Source organism: Garra rufa, chromosome 2, assembly GCF_049309525.1.
Source record: "Garra rufa chromosome 2, GarRuf1.0, whole genome shotgun sequence".
NCBI lineage: Eukaryota > Metazoa > Chordata > Actinopteri > Cypriniformes > Cyprinidae > Garra > Garra rufa.
In genome coordinates this window covers 644303-662820 of record NC_133362.1, presented here as the reverse complement: position 1 = coordinate 662820, position 18518 = coordinate 644303, and the positions used below count along the sequence as shown (strand labels likewise).

At 33.0% G+C, this 18518-nt stretch overlaps 2 protein-coding genes across 2 annotated transcripts; both read left to right on the top strand.

Annotated features, from left to right (window-relative positions):
• Positions 1 to 271: 271 nt before the first annotated feature.
• LOC141325781 (transmembrane protein 254-like) lies at positions 272 to 9215 on the top strand. The gene is made up of 4 exons (XM_073834515.1): positions 272 to 358; positions 6753 to 6856; positions 6924 to 6983; positions 9095 to 9215. Exons 1-4 carry the CDS (start codon positions 272 to 274, stop codon positions 9213 to 9215), a joined length of 372 nt encoding a protein of 123 aa, XP_073690616.1.
• A 2847-nt stretch (positions 9216 to 12062) lies between these two features.
• On the top strand, positions 12063 to 18414 carry nkx6.2 (NK6 homeobox 2). The gene is made up of 3 exons (XM_073833615.1): positions 12063 to 14711; positions 15040 to 15212; positions 15791 to 18414. Exons 1-3 carry the CDS (start codon positions 14297 to 14299, stop codon positions 16037 to 16039), a joined length of 837 nt encoding a protein of 278 aa, XP_073689716.1. The 5' UTR covers positions 12063 to 14296; the 3' UTR covers positions 16040 to 18414.
• Positions 18415 to 18518: the final 104 nt, after the last annotated feature.

Sequence of the window (18518 nt, the reverse complement as noted above, 5' to 3'; positions counted from 1 at the left end):
AAAAAAAATTATAAATCATTATGGATTATTTAAAATTATTATTTTAGATGTGAAATTCGCTCCATTAAAGTTGATCAGATTTTAAAATAAACTCTTTTGTTTTCTTTTGTAAATGCGTGACTTTTATTTTGTGAGGTTTAAATCCGCGACCGTTATTTTGGTCTCCATGGTTACTAACTGACTGGCGGGTTTACCGTAGAAAGGCTGAGAGGAGACTAGTGCGGTTTACAGTAGTTTAGTTGGTTAGTTAGTAAGTTATTGATTACTCATCATGGCCAAAAGTGACGGTAGCTCGTATTTCAAGAGAACCAGCCCTTTCTGCATGGTGGTCGTGACAATTTATGTGTGTCTTCACACGGTAAGCCGTAACTTTAATGAACTGTTCAGTCGTGATGAAGCGCCTGAGGTGAATTTCAGAAACTATGCGACTTTCCATAATAATGACTGTCAGAAATACAATTTGGCTTCTCTTTGCCTAACTATTATTATTATTATTACTAAATATGTTGATTTTAACTTAACTTTAACTGGTGCCAGATCTTCAGACTGTTCGTTGTTTTGTTTTTTTCTAACAGATCGAACGGTTTTCATAAAAAGGAAGATGCTTTACAATAGCACTTTATTCTGGGGAGTGATAAAGAGACAGCATTAATATGTTCTCATACTCTCCTTGTAACTCTTAATCAATAATGTTTTGGGATTTTTTGTACTAAATCATATCATTTTGATCTCTAAATGACCATTTAAAATAGAACATGTTCTAATATGCTTAGTATTTATATTACAATTAGTGCAATTACGTTTGAATGTGTATTTAGAAATGGTCAAACGCTTGATTTTTATAGGTTTCGATCTGACGATTTAATGTTACATTTAAAAAAGATAATTATTCATGTTTTTTATGATGTTCACGTAAGCATCAGTGTTGGGGAAAGTTACTGTATACAGTATATAGAAAAGACATATCTGTAAAATATTGCGACGTAACACCAATGTAAAGCCATTGTTTTTCACTCACTGAAAGCTACATCTGTGTCGATCTCTGCTCTCATCACTGGCTGCACGCACGACTGCAGACACAACCCCTCTTGAAATTTCGGCATTAACTTACACGTTTTGCAAATCGCTATCCGTGGGTCTTTCTCACATATACTGAATTACGTCCACACCGCAGACGTGTTGCTTAAGACAAGCAAGTGCAGGCTGCGGTTTCTGTTTCGGTCGTGTCGTTTTGGTGATAAAAATCTTTCAGCGGAAAACCGAAAATGCACTTTTGGGCCATTTTCGGCCGAAATTTTTCGGTGGCCGAATATTCGGTGCATCCCTATAATTTTCCCATCACTACTAAAAAGTTCAAATAAAATGTGTGTCGTTTCTTCTTTTCTCCCAAAGATGAACCCCGGCTGGCTGGCCATCGGTCCCTTCATCTGAGTCAGACTTAACTTTGTTTGTAGTCGTTTTCTAGGTTTAGGCTAGAAGGGATACAGCTCTGGCTACTGGGCAAGTGCGCATCAATCTAGCATTATAACATTTCGTTTCGTCTAATTTTCGTCAACTAAAATAAAAAGACACTTTAGCATAGATTTTATTTTGTAAACCACATTTAGTCTCGTTTTTATTCGTCAACGATATTGCATTATAAATTTTATTACAGTCATCGCCACATGACCAGCATTTACGTTTTGTCTTGTCTCGTTTTCGTCACATGATAAAGGCTTGTAAACGACGATATTTAGTCATAATTTTCAATGACGAAAGCTTTTAAGCGATAAATGGGGGGGGGGGGGGTAACTCAGATATTTTCATGTAAATTAAAAAGTAATGCATTCAGTGTTTCCCCTAGGTTTCCAGTGTTGGGGGGGGGCTTAGGGGGTTGGGTGCCGGTAGCCAACGTTACTTTTTTTCCCCCGGTACTTTACCCTACTTTGTGAAATAACGAAAACATTATTATAGACTTATTCAGTGGAAAAATAAGTCCAAAACTCTCTATTTTAACATTTTGAACAATAGGGCTCTACCAACTTTTGCTTTTTTTTTTTTTTTAATTCTTGTGTGTATTATTTTTTCTCATAATCAAATTAAAAGTATAAACATTTATTTATTTTTAATCAAATGAAAAATAAACCCTTTTAATTTTTGGCAAACAAACAGAGGTTTACTGTTAAAATCAATAAATAATAATAATTTAACATTTAAATAATAATTGTAGTATTTTTTCTACAATTAAGTGGTTAATCTTGCTATATTTATTTTTATCATATATATTGTTTCATGTCAATTATTTAAATAGGAATATATAAACAACTACATTATACTGTACAAAAGTAATACAAAGACTAATGTTCTGTTACATGTTACTTTTATTTTGACAGGTTGCCTTGAAGTTTCTGTGTGTGTACAGCATGTTATGATGCTAGTTTTCTCAAATGAAACGGTAAAAGTGACACTCACAGCAGCTTTGGATATTGAGTTTATCTGTTCATGCGAGATGCAAATGCCCAAAATTAGCGGGAGCGTCACGTGTGCTTCAGTATATGCGTGTAGTAAAAGCGCGTCTCCACCATTCATACATACAGAGGCAAACGGAGCATGCAGGATTCATATTGAAACGGTCTTTTTGCATTTCAGTTTTCACAGACACTAGTCCATATCGCGATTTGAATGAAGTAACAGACCAACTTTTGATTTATTAATCCAAAAATCGACGAATTTACGTGGCATTTCGCGCTATAGTAGATTCGGTTTTTATGAATGGAGTCCGCGATCCCGTCTGTGTTTTCGCAGATGAGACATTGTAAACACGCGATCATGTAAAGACAGAAATGACATGCCTTCGTGTAAATAAGATAAATAACACAAGGCAATTTAGTTTGTTTAATAAAAGAACAATGTATAGCCCTGTTCTATAGGAAAGATAACCTTAATGACTTCTATTGTGATCTGACGCTATATCAAAAATAAAATGAACTTGACATTCAAGGGGGGCGGCCCCTTAAGATAATGGTAGGGGAAACACTGGCATTACTTGCAGTCTTTGCAGTCTTTACTGAAACTCATTTCAACCTCTTACAGGACGAGAAAGATTGCAGAAAGACTAAAAATTTGAGATGCACTGCCACCGATGTATTGGCCAATAATAATTGGCCATAATCGGTATCGGAAATCAGCTGATGATCAGGAAAATCATGTGTGTGAAGAAAATGTCTATTGAATTAAGAGCTGCCAAAATGAACATGACAAGGCATTAACAGTTAAAAATAGCTAAATTAAAGCAGGCTCTTTTTAACCCTATGAATCACACATAGTTCAAGCCAGGGTTGCCAGATCTGCAGTTTTTCTCTACACCAAAACATTATTTGTAGCGCACCTCCCATCCAATAATCGCAAAGAGTTTTGTGCTCTCTTATGTCTGATAAGAAACAAAGCCTCAGCTTTCAAATCTTGTACATTCTATCATCAAATTTAAAAATGAATCCCATTTTTGAGGCTTTTAACCCAACCCAGGGCATCATTCAATACCCTCTCTCTAGTGTTGCTTTTGTTAATGAAAATTTTGACTAAATATTGTCGTCAACGAACCTTTTTCACGTTACAAAATCGTGACAAGACAAAACGTAAATGCTGGTCATGTGACGATGACTATACAGGGTTTCCACGGGGTCTTAAAAAGTCTTAAAAAGTCTAAAATTTAAAAATCAAAATTTTAGGCCTTAAAAAGTCTTAAATTCGCTGTTCTAGGTCTTAAATAATTTCACACAGGTCTTATTTTTCCGATGTCCATGTAACGCTACCTCTAATGCTCATTTAAATTCTCTTTTTGTTGTTCTTGTGGTGTTGTAGTTCTTTATTTCACTATTCCAAATATAATTTGCTGTATTTAAACTACAAATGAGACCAACATGCAATAGCCAATCAGCTTTCTGTTATTGGCACGAGTCTCTCTCGGATTGTACCGCAGAAGTAAAATGGATTTAACTTTTTAGCTATGGGGAAGTGCAAGTTAGTGATACTTAGCGATACTTAGCTTGAAAAAACTGAATATAGGGTTTGGCTAAGGCCAGTTACTAACAACTGTAGATTTTTTTCTCCCTCTGTGGAAGTTACTGCGTCTTCAGACAGAGTTGCAGTAGCAGAATACAGGTCAAACTACCCTTTTCTGTATATAATGTTCTCAATAATAATAATAAATATAGGTCGAGCTAGCTGACCGCCAGCCTTCGAGATACTTTTAAAATGTTTTTTTTTTTACTTGCCAAACCGAACAAACCGCCTGATTAAAACTGAAGTGACAAAAACAACTAGCGAAGCATCGAAAGGCAAGAAAGATGGACGTTCTAAAACGCTTAACGTGAAAAACGCTTAACGTGGCTTAACGTACGTAAAAACGACCAGGAAACCCAAAATTTCTGTCAAACCTTACTTGTAACAAACACTAACTACTGTCAAAAGAACAAGCCCTTATTCCACAGATAAAGTGAATAATATCACGTTAATCGTTTTCTCCCCCATAGAAGCCCATTATAAGGAAAGCTTAACGTGGTTTAACTTACCTCAACAGCGACCAGGGAAGACCAAACTCCTGTCAAATTTTACTTATAATAAATACTTGCTGCTGTCAAAAGAGCGAGCTCTTATTCAGCATATAAAGTAATTGCTCCCCTAGTCCATTACAAAAAAAAACGCTTTAACGTGGCTAAACGTATCTTAACAACGACTGGGGAAAACCAAACTTCTGTCAAATATTACTTATAATAAGTACTTGCTGCTGTCAAAAGAATGAGATCTCATTCAGCATATAAAGTAAATAATATCACGTTTAGTGTGTTTAAAAGTATGCCTCCACACCCAACATTTCTAATTTATATATTTATAAATCAATAAATGTATTTAAAACATTAATCTCACTTTTAATTTTGCAGTGTAAGTTATGTAATCTCACTGCTAACAGCCATTTAGAATTTACTGATAAATTCATAAAATAAATTTCAAAGGTAATGCATAGCCTACATTTCAAAAGTAAAAAAAAAAGGCCTTTATAAAGGTAAATCAAATATGCAGATTTAAGATGTAAAAGCTAATAGAGCACTGATGAAAATATTGCTTCAGAATATTTTTTTACATCAGATATTTCTAGTGGTACTGTTATGGGAATATTTTGTGTGGAATAGTATCTGCTGATATGAAAAGTTCACTGTATATCGTAGTAATAAATATAATTTATGACAGCCATGAAATTCTGTTTACTTTTTACATTAAACACATTAAATATTACATATATGCATGTAATATAATATCTATTTCCATTACAGGTTTAGGTCTTAAATTTGATATAAGGTGGTATTAAAAAGGTCTTAAAAAGTCTTAAATTTCACTTGTTCATATCTGCAGAAACCCTGCTATAATTAAATGTATCATGCAATATCGTTGACGAATACAAACGAGACTAAATGTGGTTTACAAAATAAAATCTATGTTAAAATGTCATTGACGAAAACGAGACGAAACAAAATGTTCTAACGTTAGATTAATGTGCGCATGCCCATTAGCCAGAGCTGTATCCCTTCTAGCCTAAACCTAGAAGACGACTACAAACAAGGTTAAGTCTGACTCAGATGAAGGGACCGATGGCCAGCCAGCCGGGGTTCATCTTTGGGAGAAAAAGAAGAAACGACACGTTTTATTTGAACTTTGTAGTAGTGATGGGAAAATGAAGCTTTTCGAAGCACCGAAGCATTCCCCTCAACTGTATCATAAAAACGTACATTACTCGAAGCTTTTCAACACGTTGCACACTGATGACATCTAGTGGTCAAAGGTGGAAAAAGTTGCTTTTGCATCTCAGATGTCCAAGCAATTTTTTTTGGACAGTTTGATAAAAGAAATAATAAGAAATAAAAAAGATAAAAATATTATTTTACTTACAAAAGGTATAAAATAAATGAATTAATCTGTACATAAACTTATAAAAAAAAAAAGAGACTAAAATACATATTATATATATATATATATATATATATATATATCTTGTATTAATGAACGTAATAATATTTGTAATACTAATAAATTTATTATTAAAACATTATTATTGTTATTTATTTTTTTAAGTTTGCCATAACACTGTTACAGCACCCACAGAAAAACTAAAACATTATTTTAAAGGAATAAGCACACAAATAATAATAATAATAAATTATTAGTTAAAGATGCTTTTGATTATTAAACTTTAATTAAACAATTCAAATAAAATCCAGAGAATTAATATGGAAAACATAGAATTTGGTCAATATAACATTTAATTGGAGAAAAAAAAAACACTAATAATTACACACATTAAATTTTTAGTTAACACATGCAAACTCTCTTAAATGCCAAATTTGACAAAAAATGGCACAATCTAGTAAAAAATGGTAAAAATGTCAAATTTGAAGCCTTGCCGACAGAATGAATGCCTATTAGCAAATATTGCATCATTTTATAGTCGAATGGCCCTGGGTTAAAAAATTGCCATTTTTGTCCTTAAGGTCCTGAGTGTGAGTATTTTTTGTACGGAGGGTAAAATTGATTTTTTTTTTTTTTTTTTTGAAGGAAATGAGGGTGAAATATTAAAATTTCAATAAAAATAAACACCTGAGCCAAAATGTATGCAGTTGGCATTAATTTAGGCACACTTGAATAAACAAAAAACTAAACTGAAATGGACAAAAATGTCCATAAGGTCACACAAGGGTGATTGTGTTTTCTTTGTTTTTCAGTGCATGGCGTTTTGGCCTCAGGACGTCCCGTATGGCATTCTGGGCCCCCTCGGTGCTCTGGCCAGGCGTTTCATGGACTATCTTTATCCTGTGGTGTATTACGGGTGAGTGAGAAACATCATTAATGTGCTGAGTTCAGAGCTGACGCTGATGATGTTTGTTGTGTTTCAGATGGTTTCTGATGTTGGCCATCCATGTGTGTGAGGCTCTGCTTGCGCTAAAGATCTGCTGGTAAGACCCCTTGTGTTTTTCATGTTTTCCACCACACGGTGGCAGTCCAGACTGTCAGATTTGTGGATGTTGTTCTTACTGTCACTGATATATGTGACCCTGGAGCACAAAACCAGTCTTAAGTCGCTGGGGTACATTTGTAGCAATAGCCAAAAATACATTGCATGGGTCAAAATTTTAGATTTTTCTTTTATGCCAAAAATCATTAAGAAATTAAGTAAAGTTCATGTTCCATGAAGATTTTTTTGTAAAATTCCTACTGTAAACATATCAAAAAGTAATTTTTGATTAGTAATATGCATTGTTAAGAACCTAATTTGGACAACTTTAAAGGTGATTTTCTCAGTATTTTTGATTTTTTTGCACCCTCAGATTTCTGATTTCAAATAGATGTATCTCAGTCAAATATTGTCCTATCCTAACAAACCATACATCAATAGAAAGATTATTTATTGAGCTTTCATATGATGTATAAATCTCAGTTTTGTCAAATTTAACCTTATGACTGGTTTTGTGGTCCAGGGTCACATATTATGTAACTTTACTGAAAGTATGGGATAAATTACTATTATTTGTTTGCTACATTTGCCAAAGGAATTTTGTATACTACATTGCAATGCTCTCAACCTGATTTACATTTCCAGTGAGATGAATTAACTCTTTAATAACTCGTATTTGTTTAGACTGATAAACTTTTTTAACACAAAATTGGTGAAAAATTCAACTTTTTTAATTTCAGAGATGACAATATTCAGTGTTATTATAGAAATAGTGTTTTATTTCTGCCAGTTGCCAAAGTATATTTTAACATTTTCGTTTATTTTAACCCTAAAATGGGTGCTACCATAAAGATACATGAGAAAATTAATTTATTGCTATTTTTCATCTTTTTGGGACTCAAATAATACAAAAAACTTTTTATTTTAATGTTTGAATCTTCCAGGATACGTCGCCCCTTGGGGTATAAATACACTTTTTTTTTTTAATCAATGATTGTAATAACATGGTTGTAATTCCTGAACACTTTGGAATACAGACCTAAAGTTGGTCTCTTTTTAAAGAAGACAGCAGTTTATGGCTAAGTAAAAAAGCAAGTATAAAAGAGTTGTAGAAGTTTAAGTTTGGAGCAAAGATAATGTAGTATACACATTTTATTTATTATAAAATAGATACTTTATAAAATAAGTTGCACCTGAAATTGCTATAAAATAAAAGTTATGTTCCAAATTTGAAGTTGATATCACAAAAATTGGGGTTAACTTGATGTAATAAAATAAATAAACTAAAAAAAGAATAAAAAACACAACAAAGTTAGTAAAACTTCAACTAAAATGAAAATGGAAAAAAAAAACTTATTAAAAGTATTAATAAAAACTACTATTGTATCTTAAATCTGTAAAACAGTTTTTAGATTCACCTGTCAAGTTTGAGATTTTGGGCTTTTTGCATAGCACTTTATCTATTTGTGTCGATAGATTTCAATTACAGTACAGATTTTTGAAGGCCGTTTTCTCAAAATGAGTTTTTTCTCCTATACTGAGCTAAAAATCTTCACTTCAGTAGCACTTACACACACCAGACTTTACATTTGTATTCCTGTCTATATCCTGAAGGTTTTTACAGAAGGATTTGTTCATAAATAATTTGCTTGATTATATACAACATTTTATTCCACACAGAATTGTGAAAATATCTGTCTGTTCTAAGTATTTTCTAAATTATGGAGTGACAAAAAGAAAAAACTTTTGAAATATTTTGAAAAAAAAAAATAATAATAAATTTTGAAAAACGATTGCATCCAGACAGTGTTTAGATTTTTGTACTAGAATTGTATGCAAATTAATGCAAAAATGCCTAATTTGCATATTTAAACCTGACATTTTAGAAAATTTGTAATACAAAAAATGTTTGCAATTATCAAGGGTAAGTGATAACTAATAGTAAAAGTTTTTACCCTATTCACCTGCAGTGTCTCGCCTTTATACTTTGAGCAGAATGAACATTTTTCTATGTAAATGAGAAGAATATATAAATGATAGAGGACGATTCAGATGTTTGTGACTAAACAAATGCAGGAGTGTATTGATCAGTGTTTGTGTTTGTGTCTACAGTGATAAAGGCATTGACAGCACATCCACACGTTTGCTGTGGTTCGCTCAGACCTTCCTGTTTGGTCTTACGTCTCTGGGTCTTTTGCTCAAATACAAGCCCGTCCGCCAATCCAAACGCTGACACTGGAGCTCATTTCCCAGATCTTTGTATTTCACAGGATATGTCAACCAGCAGTAGTATAGTCTAAACATTGTTTATAAACTCAAATATATAAGAAAATTGAGTAGGATTTACTTTTAAACAATGTTCATTAAAATTTTTAAAGAAATGGAAATGTTATAGGACACGTTTGCTGTTTTGTCTTCTGTCATTTGATTTACAATAACATCGTAAAATACTGTAATAATGGAGATATGAAGCTTCTTTTCCAGTTCAAGCTTTGACAGGATCTCATTATTGATAAAACTGCGGATGAATGAATCTGATTCACCCTTGAACACGTGTTAAAATAAAAAGCTGAATAATCTAATTAACCACACATCAGTTTTGTCTAAAATCCTTTGAATAGACCTTACAAAAAAAGTTACTTTAGAAAGAAATATTTTGATGTGTGGCAATGCATAAATGTGAGTCACTGAATCATTCATTCAACAGATTTGTTCAAACGACTTTATAAAAGTACAGTCATTTTAACTAATTGCATTGTCGTAAGTTGAAGTGAATAGTAGTTTTAAGTTGATTTAACTTAAAATTTTAAGGCAGCTGCTGAACTTATGTTTTTAAGTTGTAACTGGTGAAAACTTTTTACAGTGTAGAAAACATTCACAAATATATTTTGAAACATATTGCAGCATATATATATATATATATATATATATATATATATATTTTTTTTTTTTTTTTTTTTACTTTAATTTTCTGTAAAGCTGCTTTGCAATCATTTGTATTGTGAAAAGTGCTATACACATGAACTTGATTTTTTTATTTTGTAAAGTATGTTGTTTGCTGATTTTTATTAAGATGTGTTTTATGTTTACACATTTTATGGACAACAAACAATGTTTTTCATCAAATGTAACATATGTGAATGTGTTGTCTTCTAATTAAATATATGAAGGGCAAAACATATATTTAAGTTCTTTTAACATATACCCTAAATTTATATTTTTAAAATATGATTTCAAAAATGTACAAAAACATGAGCAAAATAATATATGGGTACACTGTAAAAAGTTTTCACCAGTTGCAACTTAAAAACTTAAGTTTAGCAGCTGCATTAAAATTTTAAGTTAAATCAACTAAAAAGTACAAGTCATTTTATGAATAATCTGATTCACCCTTGAACACGTGTAAAAAACTAAAAAAAAAGTCTGATTAATCTAATTAACCACACATCAGTTTTATCTAAAATCCATTAAATAGACCTTACAAAAAAGTTACTTTAGAAAGAAATATTTTGATGTATGGCAATGCATAAATGTGAGTCACTGAATCATTCGTTCAACAGATTTGTTCAAACGACTGATTCATTCAAAGATGACTCACTCAATTGCTGTGTTGATCAGAGATGCACGACTTTAATTGGAGATAAGAATATTGTGTCTAAAATGCAACAGAATATGAACTTCTTGATTATTGCACTGTTGTATAAAATCACTTTTTCACATTTGCAGTTGTGCAGATATTGTCGAAAAACAGCATTCTTGCTAAACTACATCATATAATATAAATATAATAAGAGAGCCATATTTGCCCTCATATCTTGAATTTTAGGCTCAAATATCTGTATTTTCATAAGCTTGACCATGCAGTCATTGCTCTTATGTGTACAGTATTTAATCCAACAGCAGTGTCCAGCAGATATTTTAATCTTGTTTACCGATACAAAAATCCAAACATTCTTAAATCAAGATACATTTCCTTGAGAAAGCAAAAGCGAAATTACATCAGATATTGAGTATTGTCAAAACTGAGTAAGTTTAAGTTCAAATCAAGAAAAAATGTCTGCAAATAGGGTCAGAAAAATAAGTGTAAAATACAGTTTTATTTTATATATATTCTGACCCCATTGGCAGATGATTGTTCTTTTTGTCAAGGATAAAAATCACTTAATTTTGATATGTCTTTCAGAAAACAAGACTTTTTCTACTGATGATAAACTGCTGAGATGAGGAACTCTTCATTGTAAAGTATCTGATGGTAATACCATTTTAATATATAGCAAAGATCATGAGTTGATGAAAAGATAGAAATGATTTAAATAAAAAATTAATATAATAATTATTATAATTATTGATTATAATCATAGAATAAAAATCTAAACACTTTAACATAATCGTATGGGTGGTTTTTACTCATTTTAGTTGTTCAAATACACCATTTACCCTTTAAAATCATAATAATAAATTGTGATTTTAAATAAGTAAAGATTATTTTCTTGTTTTCAGTAAAAACAAGTCAAAATTAAGTGTTTTTTTTTTTTTTTTTTTTTTTTTTGCTTAGAACAAGCTAAATAATCTGCCAATGGGGTAAGAAAAATAATGTTATTTCAAACAAAGAACAAGATTATTTTCCTTACCCCATTGGCAGATTATTTTGCTTGTTTCAAGCAAAAACACACTTAATTTTGACTTGTTTTTACTGAAAACAAGTAAATAATCTTTACTACTACTTTGCTACAATGTGAGTAGTAAACTAAAATGAATTTATTCTGTAATTATAATCAATTATTATAATAATGCAATCTATCTATAGCAATTATCTATCATTTTAATTTAAAAAAAAATAACTTTTTTTCTCAAGTGGGCATAAAAAGAACATCTGTTTTTCCAGAGACAATGTGAAAGACAGAATCCCAGAGAGATTGCAGGCTTTATTAATGTAAGATAAAGAACCGTTTATGGAAACATAATCAGATTATAGTTAGACAGTACCAGTACAAATCTGTGCCGACTTCAAATGATACTTTTGCGAGATGATAAAGTGCATCTTCAATTCTGACCGGCAGATGTCGCTGTTTTCCTGTAAATGAATGCATGCAGAGTCTCGCACTAAATCAACAAAGGTTATGGGGTTTCATTTTTAATGCATTAACACATTCGTTGATTTAAAAACGTGGTTATAAAACAACTATAAAATGCTCTGCCAAAAAACTAAAAAAAGGACGTCCAAAAACTACATGCAAACATCCCGATTGCTACTTATTATCATTAGTTTATGTTTCAATACGGAAATGCAGAAAGTCAAATGTTGCAAATACTGCATAGTAGAAAATATTATGTTTTGTGTCCAAGCGCTTTCAATAAAATATACACTTACAGGATTGCAGGATTTAGAATCGGGTTTATTGTTTGTTTTTCAAATTCATCTGATTATATTACAGTTAATACAGTGAAATATTTGATTATATAAAGTCATTTTACATGTTGCATCCTAAGGCAAAAACTTACTCTTCAAAAATGCATAAAATACATTGTGTCTACAAAAACTTCATGATCTGAATATAATGCAATTATAATCAACCCTTTGATTTGATTGCAGACGGAACCTAAAATATAAAGGGAAATAATAATAATAATAATAATAATAATAATAATAATAATAATAAATCAATGCAATATAATAATAATTAGGTGCATTTAACTTGAAATGAAAATAATTTTTGCTTTTTCGCTCCCTGACAGACTGCAGTGGTTTTAATGCGCATGGACAGTGAATGATGAAGAGCAGCAGTTTTACTGTCATGAGTCTGATTGAGATTTATATTACAGTCCAGATGACTTACAGCGACTTTACAATGATAAGATTCAGATGAAATTACAAATGAAGTAAAATTGCACAACGGAAAAGATGACAACCCGTTTCTGAGCGTCTGTGACAAACATGAGGTTTACATGAGGTTTGGCCAATTTACTAAAATAGCATGAATAAATTCGTTTCCTAATTGTAAAGACAGTATATAATAGACACAAAACACACATTGTTCGTAATTAACTCGTTTGTTTGTTAGCGTAGCATGCCTACAAAAATAAAAAATAAATAATTGCAAAAGTGTAAAGTCATCGTCATATTTCAAAGAGCGCATTTCTCCTTTCTCGTCGTTTTGATGAAGGTCTAAATAATGTTGAACCCTTTTAAATTCAGGAGGGCCATATTTCACCCGTGATCCATAAACGCTGCACTTAAACAGATGATCTCTGTCTCTGATTCAATACACGGAAAAAAACACACCACCACACATTAAAGATGTCATATATATTACATGTAGCCTAAATATAGTTAGCTCATTTACAGTCAGGTCCACTAAATAATAACATATTAGCTTAGATAAATGATGTTATCACACCAGGAGAAATGTCTTGTTAACAATGGGTTAGATATGATCAGCATCAGAGTTTAATAGAATTCTGTTGAGGAACAAATAAGTCTAAATTTAAAATGTAAATGTCACTTAAGCCTGTTTTAGATGATTATGCTATTTTTAACAACAAGGCCGATTAAGTTTGTAAACGTCTAGGTGTTTGCGCTAAAACTGTGAGCGATATTTTCAGTAATAAAAACTCATTCTAATATTTGAGTATGCATATTTATGTTCGCTATTAAATAAGCGTGTTATGAAGTTTTAATAAAATCGAATCACCCATTTTAACTATATATAAATACCACAATGGTGTCAGGTTTTCCTCACTTAATAAGTGTTAAATATTCGTTCTGAACGAAACGGAATATAATCGACTTGTAAATAAACTAAAAATAGCGTTATTAGTTGCATGGAAGTTAATGTACTTACTCTGCCAGCGTCATAAAGTAAACGCGTCTATTGTGTCAAATGTCGAAACAATGATTGCTACAGTGCGACGCGTCATTAATGCCGCTACAATACGAGCTTGATGGAGTGCGGCTTGGTATGCAAATACGCCGCTCGCGTCGTCCAATCAGAGCGTAGCGTCACTTAGCGTCTTCCAATGGGAGATACGCGTTCGCAGGTGGCGGTGCGGTTATCTGCTAGTCATCGCCGCTGGAGTCCATTGACCGGAGAACGGCGCATCAGATGCGGGTGATCGCAGCACTCAGAGCGGGCGTGAGATCGGGATTCTCATCGGGATTCTCCTTCGGGACGCTTTTGAAACTCTTTCGCATGGGTTGAAACTTTCCGGTTGAATCTTCCAGTTTTAGCGGATGAGTTGTCAAGTTGTGGTCGCTCAACTTTCTTGCTTCGAACTTTCTTTCCTCGCGGTTTATCCTGTGGTTCAGGCGCACCAATGTTAGCTGTCGGGCAGATGGATAGTAACCGGCAGAGTGCTTTCGTCCTGGGCAGCACTCCACTGGCTGCGCTGCATAACATGACCGAGATGAAGACGTCTTTATTCCCGTACGCTCTGCAGAACCCCGCGGGCTTCAAGGCTCCGTCCCTCGGCTGCCTGAACTCTCAGATCCCGCTGGGAACGCCACATGGAATTAGCGATATCTTGGGGAGACCCATCACCACCGCCGGACAGCTGCTCTCGGGGTTTCCCAGGATCAACGGCTTGGCCACTTCAGCGGGGATGTACTTCAACCCGGCGGCCGTGTCTCGGTACCCCAAACCGCTAACGGAGTTGCCCGGGAGGGCGCCCATATTCTGGCCGGGGATGATGCAGGGCTCGCCCTGGAGAGATCCGCGGGTTCCCTGTCCGGGTGAGTTTTGCAAACTGGCTTACACTTTTAAAAATAAAAGGTTATTTGCATGCAAAGTCGAAAAAGATTTAGATTTGTAAAATGTTCTTCAAAGTGGTTCTTCCAGGAACTGTTCACTCAAAGGTGAAAATGAAAACGGTTCTATGGCATTACTGCAAATAGACCCTTTTGGAAACTGTTTTTAATTTTTTAAGAGCATATGTTGGTTTGCAGGCTCAAATTGTTGGAATATCAGTGTTTGACAACTATTCACTCGCAAATAGCGTCAAATAGTGTCTCGGTTTTCGGGTTTATTTGAACTAACCCGTGTCTTATTTTTTTTCTTCAGCTCAGGCAAATATGATGCTGGACAAGGATGGAAAGAAGAAACACTCCAGACCAACTTTTTCGGGACAGCAGATTTTCGCTCTGGAGAAAACCTTCGAACAGACCAAATATCTTGCTGGTCCAGAGAGAGCTCGACTCGCATATTCCCTGGGAATGACCGAAAGTCAAGTCAAGGTAAATACAAGCGGTTTTTATTAATTTTTAAGATTAATTTTGAGGTTAGACTTTTGGTTTCTCAATGCAAACAGCGTGAGAGCACGCTAAGGTTATTTTATTTGCGAAAGTCGCTGTCAGTTGTATGATATGAGGTTGTAAACAAGCAAACCTCGATGCATTCATTTATAATGTTGAAATGAAAATTATTGGGGTTATGCATTTTTTAAATAGTTTTGGTTTCAATATTGCACAGCACTGCAAACAGCTAGACCGTATATTTACACACTATCTGGCCAATCTGAAATGATTTTAATCAATTAGGTTGCTCGCACGCTATGCTTTGGGTCAAATGTGGAATATCCCAACTTTAGTGTTTAATTGAAAAATTTAACCCAACAGTTGGGTTACTCCATATTTGACCCAAAGTTGGATTGAAACAAACCAGCATTTTTTTTTTTTTTTTTTAAGAGTGCATGCATTTTTGCTTGGTTTAATTTAGTTGAACTTACATGTAACTATTGCATTAAAAAATGAATAGGCTAATAATTGGTCACGGATATGGACAGTGCACTAAAGCGTCTTTTTTTCTTTCTCAGGTTTGGTTTCAAAACAGAAGAACCAAATGGCGGAAGCGGCACGCGGCTGAAATGGCCACGGCTAAAAAGAAACACGACTCGGAGACGGAGAAGATGAAGGAGAGCTCGGACAACGAGGAAGATGATGAATATAACAAACCTCTGGACCCGAACTCCGACGACGAGAAAATCACGAGACTGTTAAAAAAGCACAAGACGAGTAACCTGTCCCTCATCAGCCCCTGCAGCAACAGCTCGGACACTTTGTGATGATACTGAGCGAAAAGACTCTTCATCATCATCATGAAGATGATGATCTGCTTCAGATTCTAATGGAGAACCGAGGCAGAATTAAGCAGGGTATAAACACACTGTTCACGCTGCTTTTGCTTTGCTCTGAATGCGGTTGTACAGTTAGAAGTGGACGTGAGATGTATATATATTTTTTACTGAGTAAATTATCATATTGAAGCATCACGAAGACGTGCCAACTTCATCCACCCTCCTCCTCCTCATCTTCATTAAGATCATTTTTGTCTTCGATCGCCGAAGAATAACTACGCATTTTCCGCCTAAAAGTTTCACTTTTTTTTTTTTTTGGAAACAGGTACACAAAGTGTATAAAGAAGTGCCAGTGCTGTAAATGATGTGAATAGAATTTGTTTTAATAATGTCCTTTTTGGCCGCTGGAGTTTATGTTTTACCTCACAACACGGAGAAAATACACAAAGATGGACATAAATATTGACGAAGAGAATATTATTGCTTCCGTGAGGACGGAAGAAAAAACTTTGTATTATCAATAAATTATTTAACAAGCCAATGTTTTAAAAACCTCCTGGTCTTTTTTTAATTTCGTACATTTACTGTTGTTTTGTAGCGCATGTATTTTGAGAAAAGCAATTGCATATTATTATAGATCCGTGCATTCATTTCCTAATCCAATTCTTACACGATTGTCTAGTAATGCAACGTGCACGCTTTATAAATGTGAAAACAAATTTCGATGCTTTAGGAGGAATATTTAGTGTATAGTCTGTTTTTACAGCCATTGAAGTTTTATTTTTAGAAACCCGAACTGCTTCTCTCGGACTGATGAGGATAATAAATAATAGCTTTTCAAACAGACATTTATAGATTAGCTCATATTTGTGACCCTGGACAACAAATCTAAAATATTTGTAGCAATAGCAAAAAATACACTGTATGGGTCAAAAATTATTTTTATGCCAAAAAACATTAGGATATTAAGAAAAGACCATGTTCCATGAAGATATTTTGTGAATTTCCTACAGTAAATATATCAAAACTTAATTTTTGATTCGTAATATGCATTGCGAAGAATTTCATTTGGACAACTTTAAAGGCGATTTTCTCAATATTTAGATTTTTTTTTCCACCCTCAGATTCTAGATTTTCAAATAGTTGCATCTCAGTCAAATATTGTCCTATCCTAACAAACCAAACATCAATGGAAAGCGTATTTATTGAGCTTTCGATTATGTATAAATGTCAGTTTTAAAAAACAGACCCTTATGACTTGTTATGTGGTCCAGGGTCACATATTATTATATATCCGTGCATTAATATCCAAATACAATTCTGATACGATTGCTACTAATAATTCAAGATTAATTTAAAGACGAACACGCGTTTATAAACGTGAAAACCAATTTCCTACAAAAGTAATGAGACATATTCAGTCTATAGGCTATATTTTAGGAGCCCGAGTTGCTGATATGGATAATAAATAATAGCTCTTTTAACAGACATTTATTAGATTAGCTCACATTTGAATTTATTAGTTCAAACATTTTTTTTTTTTTACATTTTAAACCTTTAAACTTAAACTTTCGCGATGAAGAATACAAATACAATACAAATTTCTCTGGTATGCTATTTATTTTTAAATAGTTGTAAGTCATGCCAGTAGTTTATATGATTTCGATAATAAGCGTTACAAAAATCGCTTGTCGGGTTGCTATGGTAACAGCGGGTAAAACTTTCGCGATTAATTAACTTTTGCGCGTGCAGAAATGTAGTCAAAACGTCTATATAAATATACTTACATGCAAAAGAAAGACATACTCCCGATTTTTTTTTTTTTTTCTGTTTTAGTGAGTTTCAACCACCAACGATGTGCATTTCCTTTATAAACAAGACATTTTATAGTAACAAATGTGACCCTGGACTACAAAAGTCGTAAGTGAGAATGTTTCGATATAGAGATGTATGCATCATCTCAAAGTTAAATAAATAAGTTTGTTAGGATTGGACAATATTTGGCTAAGATACAACTATTTGAAAATCTTAAATCTGAGGGTGCAAAAAAATCTAAATATTGAGAAAATCGCCTTTAAAGTTGTTTAAATGAAGTTCTTAGCAATGCATATTACTAATAAAAAATTAAGTTTTGATATATTATATAATGGAACATAATCTTAATATCCTAATGATTTTGGGCATAAAAGAAAAATCAATAATTTTGACCCATTCAATGACCATAAAATCTGAAGGTGCAAAAAATCTAAATATTAAGAAAATCGCCTTTGAAGTTGTTTAAATGAAGTTCTTTGCAATGGATATTACTAATAAAAAAAAGAAAAAAGTTTTGATATATTATATAATGAAACAATCTTAATATCCTAATGATTTTGGGCATAAAAAAATAATAATAATTCTGACCCATAAAAATGACCATAAAATCTGAAGGTGCAAAAAATATTGAGAAAATCGCCTTTAAAGTTGT

Excerpts from the sequence above, each read along its gene's own strand:
- LOC141325781 (XM_073834515.1), top strand. The coding sequence starts at position 272 with ATGGCCAAAAGTGACGGTAGCTCGTATTTCAAGAGAACCAGCCCTTTC. Across the intron at positions 359-6,752 it reads TTTATGTGTGTCTTCACACG|TGCATGGCGTTTTGGCCTCA; the intron begins GTAAGCCGTAAC and ends TTTGTTTTTCAG. Across the intron at positions 6,857-6,923 it reads TATCCTGTGGTGTATTACGG|ATGGTTTCTGATGTTGGCCA; the intron begins GTGAGTGAGAAA and ends GTTGTGTTTCAG.
- nkx6.2 (XM_073833615.1), top strand. The coding sequence starts at position 14,297 with ATGTTAGCTGTCGGGCAGATGGATAGTAACCGGCAGAGTGCTTTCGTC. Across the intron at positions 14,712-15,039 it reads TCCGCGGGTTCCCTGTCCGG|CTCAGGCAAATATGATGCTG; the intron begins GTGAGTTTTGCA and ends TTTTTTCTTCAG. Across the intron at positions 15,213-15,790 it reads TGACCGAAAGTCAAGTCAAG|GTTTGGTTTCAAAACAGAAG; the intron begins GTAAATACAAGC and ends TTTCTTTCTCAG.